The sequence below is a fragment of the Bombina bombina genome, chromosome 3, assembly GCF_027579735.1.
Source record: "Bombina bombina isolate aBomBom1 chromosome 3, aBomBom1.pri, whole genome shotgun sequence".
NCBI lineage: Eukaryota > Metazoa > Chordata > Amphibia > Anura > Bombinatoridae > Bombina > Bombina bombina.
Window position 1 is genome coordinate 36,810,068 of NC_069501.1, and position 8,020 is coordinate 36,818,087.

The 8,020-nt window shown below is 41.8% G+C and overlaps 1 protein-coding gene across 3 annotated transcripts in view; it reads left to right on the forward strand.

The window, feature by feature from the left end:
• The window catches only part of NR1I2 (nuclear receptor subfamily 1 group I member 2), a 483,563-nt gene that overhangs the window by 260,204 nt on the left and 215,339 nt on the right, over positions 1-8,020 (forward strand). For all 3 annotated transcript variants that reach the window (XM_053705788.1, XM_053705789.1, XM_053705790.1), the window contains one exon: positions 5,530-5,793. In XM_053705788.1, the coding sequence (XP_053561763.1) occupies positions 5,530-5,793 (264 nt within the window). The remainder of the gene's footprint in view (positions 1-5,529; positions 5,794-8,020) is intronic.

Sequence of the window (8,020 nt, forward strand, 5' to 3'; positions counted from 1 at the left end):
TGTATTTTAAAGCACTTTTGCAGAACGTGTATGCTTTTTTTCTCTTAAAGGCGAAGTACCGTTTTTAAGATTGTTATTTTTTCACTAAATAAAGTGTTTTCAAGCTTGTTTATGGTCATTACTAGCCTGTTCAACATGTCTGACATTGAGGAAAGCCAATGTTCAATGTGTTTAGAAGCCATTGTGGAACCCCCACTTAAAATGTGTCCCTCATGCATTGAAAGGGCAATAAATTGCAAAGAACATATTTTAGCTAATAAAAGTATGTCGCAGGATGATTCTCAGTCAGAAGGGAATCAGGTTATGCCATCTAATTCTCCCCAAGTGTCACAACCATTAACGCCCGCACAAGCGACGCCAAGTACTTCTAGTGCGACTAATTCTTTCACCCTGCAAGATATGGCCGCAGTTATGAATACTACCCTCACAGAGGTTTTATCTAAGCTGCAGTAGGTCTGGTGTGAGAGTAAATGCTGAGCCCTCTGACGCTTTATTATCCATATCCGATGTACCCTCACAATGTTCTGAGTTGGGGGTGAGGGATTTGCTGTCTGAGGGAGAGATTTCTGATTCAGGAAAAATGTTCCCTCAGACAGACTCAGATATGACGGCTTTTAAATTTAAACTTGAACACCTCCGCTTATTGCTCAGGGAAGTTTTAGCGACTTGTGACCCTATATTTGTTCCAGAGAAATTGTGTAAAATGGACAGATATCTAGAGGTTTCTGTCTACACTGATGTTTTTCCGGTCCCTAAGAGGATTTCGGACATTGTTACTAAGGAGTGGGATAGACCAGGTATTCCGTTCTCTCCCCCTCCTACTTTTAAGAAAATGTTTCCCATATCAGACACCATGCGGGACTCGTGGCAGACGGTCCCTAAGGTGGAGGGAGCTATTTCTACCCTGGCTAAGCGTACAACTATACCTATTGAGGACAGTTGTGCTTTCAAAGATCCTATGGATAAAAAATTAGAGGGTCTCCTAAAGAAAATATTTATTTATCAGGGTTTTCTTCTGCAACCTATAGTGTGCATTGTTCCTGTAACTACTGCAGCTGCTTTTTGGTTTGAGGCTCTGGAGGAGGCTCTTCAGGTTGAGATCCCATTGGATGATATTCTGGATAGAATTAAGGCTCTCAAGCTAATTCTTTCATTACAGATGCCTCTTTTCAACTGGCTAAATTAGCGGCAAAGAATTCAGGTTTTGCCATTTTAGTGCGTAGAGCACTATGGCTTAAGTGCTGGTCATCTGATGTGTCATCAAAATCTAAGCTTTTAGCCATCCCTTTCAAGGTTAGACCCTATTCAGGCCTGAACTGAAAGAGATTATTTCAGACATCACTGGAGGGAAAGGCCATGCCCTTACTCAGGATAAGACAAATAAGATGAGGATCAAACAAAATCATTTTCATTCCTTTCGAAACTTCAAAGGTGGTCCCTCTACCTCTTCCCCTGCTGCAAAACAAGAGGGGAATTTTGCCCAATCCAAGTCAGTCTGGAGACCTAACCAGACTTGGAACAAAGGTAAACAGGCCCAGAAGCCCGCTGCTGCCACCAAGACAGCATGAAGGGGTAGCCCCCGATCCAGGACCGGATCTAGTAGGGGGCAGACTTTCTCTCTTTGCTCAGGCTTGGGCAAGAGACGTTCAGGACTCCTGGGCATTAGAAATCATAACCCAGGGGTATCTTCTAGATTTCAAAGATTCCCCTCCAAGGGGGAGATTCCATTTTTCTCAATTGTCTGTAAATCAGACAAAAATAGAGGCATTCTTATGCTGTGTGGAAGACCTATATACCATGGGAGTGATCTGCCCAGTTCCGTAAATAGAACAGGGGCAGGGGTTTTACTCCAATCTGTTTGTGGTTTCCAAGAAAGAGGGAACCTTCAGACCAATTTTAGATCTTAAGATCCTAAACAAATTCCTCAGAGTCCCATCCTTCAAGATGGAGACCATTCAGACTATTTTACCAATGATCCAGGAGGGTCAATATATGACCATCATGGACTTAAAGGATGCGTATCTACACATCCCTATCCACAAAGATCATCACCAGTTCCTCAGGTTCGCTTTCCTGGACAAGCATTTCCAGTTTGTGGCTCTTCCCTTCGGGTTGGCCACAGCTCCCAGAATTTTCACAAAAATGCTAGGGTCCCTTTTGGCGGTTCTAAGGCCGCAGGGCATAGCAGTGGCGCCTTATCTGGACAATATCTTAATTCAGCCGTCAACTTACCAATTAGCCAAATCTCACACGGACATCGTGTTGGCTTTTCTAAGATCTCACGGGTGGAAGGTGAACGTAAAAAAGAGTTCACTTATCCCTCTCACAAGAGTTCCATTCCTGGGAACTCTGATAGATTCGGTGGACATGAAAATTTTTCTGACAGAGGTCAGGAAATCAAAGATTTTAACCACCTGCCGAGCTCTTCATTCCATTCCTCGGCCGTCAGTGGCTCAGTGTATGGAGGTAATCGGACTAATGGTAGCGGCAATAGACATAGTTCCGTTTGCTCGCTTGCATCTCAGACCACTGCAACTTTGCATGCTCAAACAGTGGAATGGGGATTATGCGGATTTATCTCCTCAGATAAATCTGGATCAAGAGACCAGAGACTCTCTTCTTTGGTGGTTGTCACAGGATCATCTGTCCCAGGGAATGTGTTTCCGCAGGCCAGCATGGGTCATAGTGACGACGGACGCCAGCCTATTGGGCTGGGGTGCAGTCTGGAATTTCCTGGAAGCTCAGGGTGTGTGGACTCAGGAGGAGGCTCTCCTCCCGATCAATATTCTAGAACTGAGAGCGATATTCAACGCGCTTCAGACGTGGCCTCAGCTGGCTTCGGCCAGATTCCAGTCGGACAATATCACGACTGTAGCATATATCAATCATCAGGGGGAACAAAGAGTTCTCTAGCTATGATAGAGGTTACCAAAATAATTCGATGGGCAGAGACTCACTCTTGCCATCTATCAGCAATCTATATCCCGGGAGTGGAGAACTGGGAAGCGGATTTTCTAAGTCGTCAGACTTTTCATCCGGAGGTGTTTGCACAATTGATTCATCAATGGGGCACACCGGAATTGGATCTGATGGCGTCTTGTCAGAACGCCAAACTTCCTTGTTACGGGTCAAGATGAAGGGATCCTCAAGCAGTACTGATTGATGCTCTAGCAGTACCCTGGGCGTTCAACCTGGCTTATGTGTTTCCACCATTTCCTCTCCTTCCTCGTTTAATTGCCAGAATCAAACAGGAGAGAGCTCCGGTGATTTTGATAGCACCTGCGTGGCCACGCAGGACTTGGTATGCAGACCTGGTGGAGATGTCATCTCTTCCACCATGGACTCTGCCACTGAGACAGGACCTTCTGATTCAAGGTCCGTTCCAGCATCCAAATCTAGTTTCTCTGCGGCTGACTGGCTGGAGATTGAACGCTTGATTTTATCCAAGCGGGGATTCTCTGAGTCGTTCATAGATACCTTGATTCAGGCTCGAAAGCCTGTCACTAGGAAAATCTATCATAAGATATGGCGTAAATATCTTTATTGTTGCGAATCCAAAGGCTACTACTTTTGTCCTTTCTCCAAGAAGGATTGGAGAAGGGGCTATCAGCTAGTTCCCTAAAGGGACAGATATCTGCTTTATCAATTTTAGTGCACAAGCGTCTGGCAGATGTTCCAGACGTTCAGTTGTTCTGTCAGGCTTTAGTTAGAATCAATCCTGTGTTTAAACCTGTTGCTCCGCCATGGAGTTTGAATTTAGTTCTTAAAGTTCTTCAAGGGATTCCGTTTGAACCTATGCATTCCATAGATATTAAGCTTCTATTTTGGAAAGTTCTGTTTTTAGTTGCTATCTCTTCTGCTCGAAGAGTTTCTGAACTATCTGCATTGCAATGCGACTCGCCTTATCTTGTTTTCCATGCTGATAAGGTGGTTTTGCATACCAAACCTGGATTCCTTTCTAAGGTTGTTACTAATAAGAATATTAATCAGGAGATTATTGTTCCTTCTCTGTGTCCTAATCCTTCCTCTAAGAAGGAGCGTCTGTTGCACAACGTGGACGTGGTTCGTGCTTTGAAGTTTTACTTGCAAGTGACCAAAGATTTCCGTCAAACATCTTCTTTGTTTGTTGTCTATTTTGGAAAACGTAGGGGGTCAAAAAGCTACGGCTACCTCTCTTTCTTCATCATCCGTTTGGCATACGAGACTGCTGGACAGCAGCCTCCTGAAAGAATTGCAGCTCACTCTACTAGAGCGGTGGCTTCCACATGGGCTTTTAAAAATGATGCTTCTGTTGAACAGATTTGTAAGGCTGCGATTTGGTCTTCGCTTCATACCTTTTCCAAATTTTCCAAATTTGATACTTTTGCTTCTTTGGAGGCTATTTGTGGGAGAAAAGTTCTTCAAGCAGTGGTGCCTTCTGTTTAGCCATCTGTCTTGTCCCTCCCGTTCATCCGTGTCCTGTAGCTTTGGTATTGTATCCCACAAGTAAAGGATGAATCCGTGGATTTGTCGTACCTTATAGTAAAAAAGTACATTTATGCTTACCTGATAAATTAATTTCTTCTATGGTAAGACGAGTCTACGGCCCGCCCTGTCATTTTAAGACAGATTATATTTTTTGATTTAAAACTTCAGTCACCTCTGCACATTTTAGTTTCTCTTTTTTCTTCCTGTACCTTCGGTCTAATGACTGGGGGGTGGAGCTAAGGGAGGAGCTATATAGACAGCTCTGCTGTGGTGCTCTTTGCCACTTCCTGTTAGCAGGAGGATAATATCCCACAAGTATAGGATGAATCCGTGGACTCATCGTACCATAGAAGAAATTAATTTATCAGGTAAGCATAAATTTACTTTTTTTATTCCTCAACTACAGTTTGCACATGTGTAATGTATGAAGCCATTAGTTTTTATTACACCAGTCTAATGTCAGCAGCAGTAAATATTCTCTCTAAACAGCAGACTGCACTCATGGGCATACAGTATCATCCAGAGAGCTGTGCTGTAAAAAAAAGAAGCAGGAATGTAAAGAGCCGGCCTGTTTTTTGTTCAGAACCTGGGTTATGCTTGCTTATTGGTTGCTAAATGTGCCCACCAATCATCAAGTGCTATCCAGGGTGTTGAACCTAAATGGGCCAGCTCCTAAGCTTTAAATCCCAGCTTTTTAAATAAAGATAGCAAGAGAATAAAGAAAAATTGATAATAGGAGTAAATTAGAAAGTTGCTTAAAAACGCATGCTCTATCTGAATCACTGAAGAAGACATTTGGTTTTAGCATCTCTTTGGTGTTATAGCGTGCACTGTAGTAGTCAGAGGCAGGAAAGAATCTCATGAAGGGGAAAACAAATGATTCTGAAGATTAGTTCATGATATTGATTACTGCTACCTATACATTCCCAGGACCTATTGTATTTTGCTGTGATAGAGGAGGTTTATTCTTTGATATATTTTATCTGTAAAGCATTCCAAGTCGCATCATTTTTCCTGCATTGTATTTCCTTGCTCTCATGCTACTTTTCCTTCTGGTTTCAGTTTGTGTGGCAGCTCAAGGAGCTGGTCTGTAAATACAAGAAGTGGCTGTCTCCGGGAGTCAGAAGGCCAGGACAAAGCCATGTCCGAGCTCCAGGAAACCATTGTACTGGAGGAAGAGGAGGAGGAAGAAGATGCCTCTACCAGCTGTGGCACAGGAGAGGATGAAGATGATGGGGAACCCAAAATCTGTCGTGTCTGTGGCGATAAGGCCACCGGGTATCATTTTAACGCAATGACATGTGAGGGCTGCAAGGGCTTCTTCAGGTAGGTCAGATACTACTGTCTTCTGTAGATGGGTGGATTTGGGGATCTGTTACTCTTATGAACCTGGGAATCATGAGGTGATTGGCGCTGTACTTGTCACACACATGATCTTTTTTTATTTGGGACGTAAAGTGTCCTTTGTCCTAAATAGAGCAATTTATTTGACTAAAATGCCTCAAATTTCTACTGTACAATTAAGGATCTACTAATGTATGATTTGTAGAGGTCGGTAGATATTTAGTGAACCATGCATTACTTCTTTATCCTTTAAATATATATTTATATATATATATATATATATATATATATATATATATATATATATATATATACAGGGAGTGCAGAATTATTAGGCAAATGAGTATTTTGACCACATCATCCTCTTTATGCATGTTGTCTTACTCCAAGCTGTATAGGCTTGAAAGCCTACTACCAATTAAGCATATTAGGTGATGTGCATCTCTGTAATGAGAAGGGGTGTGGTCTAATGACATCAACACCCTATATCAGGTGTGCATAATTATTAGGCAACTTCCTTTCCTTTGGCAAAATGGGTCAAAAGAAGGACTTGACAGGCTCAGAAAAGTCAAAAATAGTGAGATATCTTGCAGAGGGATGCAGCACTCTTAAAATTGCAAAGCTTCTGAAGCGTGATCATCGAACAATCAAGCGTTTCATTCAAAATAGTCAACAGGGTCGCAAGAAGCGTGTGGAAAAACCAAGGCGCAAAATAACTGCCCATGAACTGAGAAAAGTCAAGCGTGCAGCTGCCAAGATGCCACTTGCCACCAGTTTGGCCATATTTCAGAGCTGCAACATCACTGGAGTGCCCAAAAGCACAAGGTGTGCAATACTCAGAGACATGGCCAAGGTAAGAAAGGCTGAAAGACGACCACCACTGAACAAGACACACAAGCTGAAACATCAAGACTGGGCCAAGAAATATCTCAAGACTGATTTTTCTAAGGTTTTATGGACTGATGAAATGAGAGTGAGTCTTGATGGGCCAGATGGATGGGCCCGTGGCTGGATTGGTAAAGGGCAGAGAGCTCCAGTCCGACTCAGACGCCAGCAAGGTGGAGGTGGAGTACTGGTTTGGGCTGGTATCATCAAAGATGTGCTTTTGGGGCCTTTTCGGGTTGAGGATGGAGTCAAGTTCAACTCCCAGTCCTACTGCCAGTTTCTGGAAGACACCTTCTTCAAGCAGTGGTACAGGAAGAAGTCTGCATCCTTCAAGAAAAACATGATTTTCATGCAGGACAATGCTCCATCACACGCGTCCAAGTACTCCACAGCGTGGCTGGCAAGAAAGGGTATAAAAGAAGAAAATCTAATGACATGGCCTCCTTGTTCACCTGATCTGAACCCCATTGAGAACCTGTGGTCCATCATCAAATGTGAGATTTACAAGGAGGGAAAACAGTACACCTCTCTGAACAGTGTCTGGGAGGCTGTGGTTGCTGCTGCACGCAATGTTGATGGTGAACAGATCGAAACACTGACAGAATCCATGGATGGCAGGCTTTTGAGTGTCATTGCAAAGAAAGGTGGCTATATTGGTCACTGATTTGTTTTTGTTTTGTTTTTGAATGTCAGAAATGTATATTTGTGAATGTTGAGATGTTATATTGGTTTCACTGGTAAAAATAAATAATTGAAATGGGTATATATTTGTTTTTTGTTAAGTTGCCTAATAATTATGCACAGTAATAGTCACCTGCACACACAGATATCCCCCTAAAATAGCTAAAACTAAAAACAAACTAAAAACTACTTCCAAAAATATTCAGCTTTAATATTAATGAGTTTTTTGGGTTCATTGAGAACATGGTTGTTGTTCAATAATAAAATTAATCCTCAAAAATACAACTTGCCTAATAATTCTGCACTCCCTATATATATATATATATATATATATATATATATATATATATATATATATATATATATATATATATATATATATATATATATATATATATATATTTGTATACAAAAGTTTAGGCACCCCTGACAATTTCCATGATTTTCATTTATAAATAATTGGGTGTCTGCAGCAGCAATTTCATTTTGATCTATCAAATAACTGCAGGACACAGTAATATTTCAGTAGTGAAATTAGGTTGATTGGATTAACAGAAAATGTGCAATATACATCAAAACTAAATAAGACAGGTGCATAAATTTAGGAACCCTTGTCATTTTGTTGATTTGAATACCTGTAACT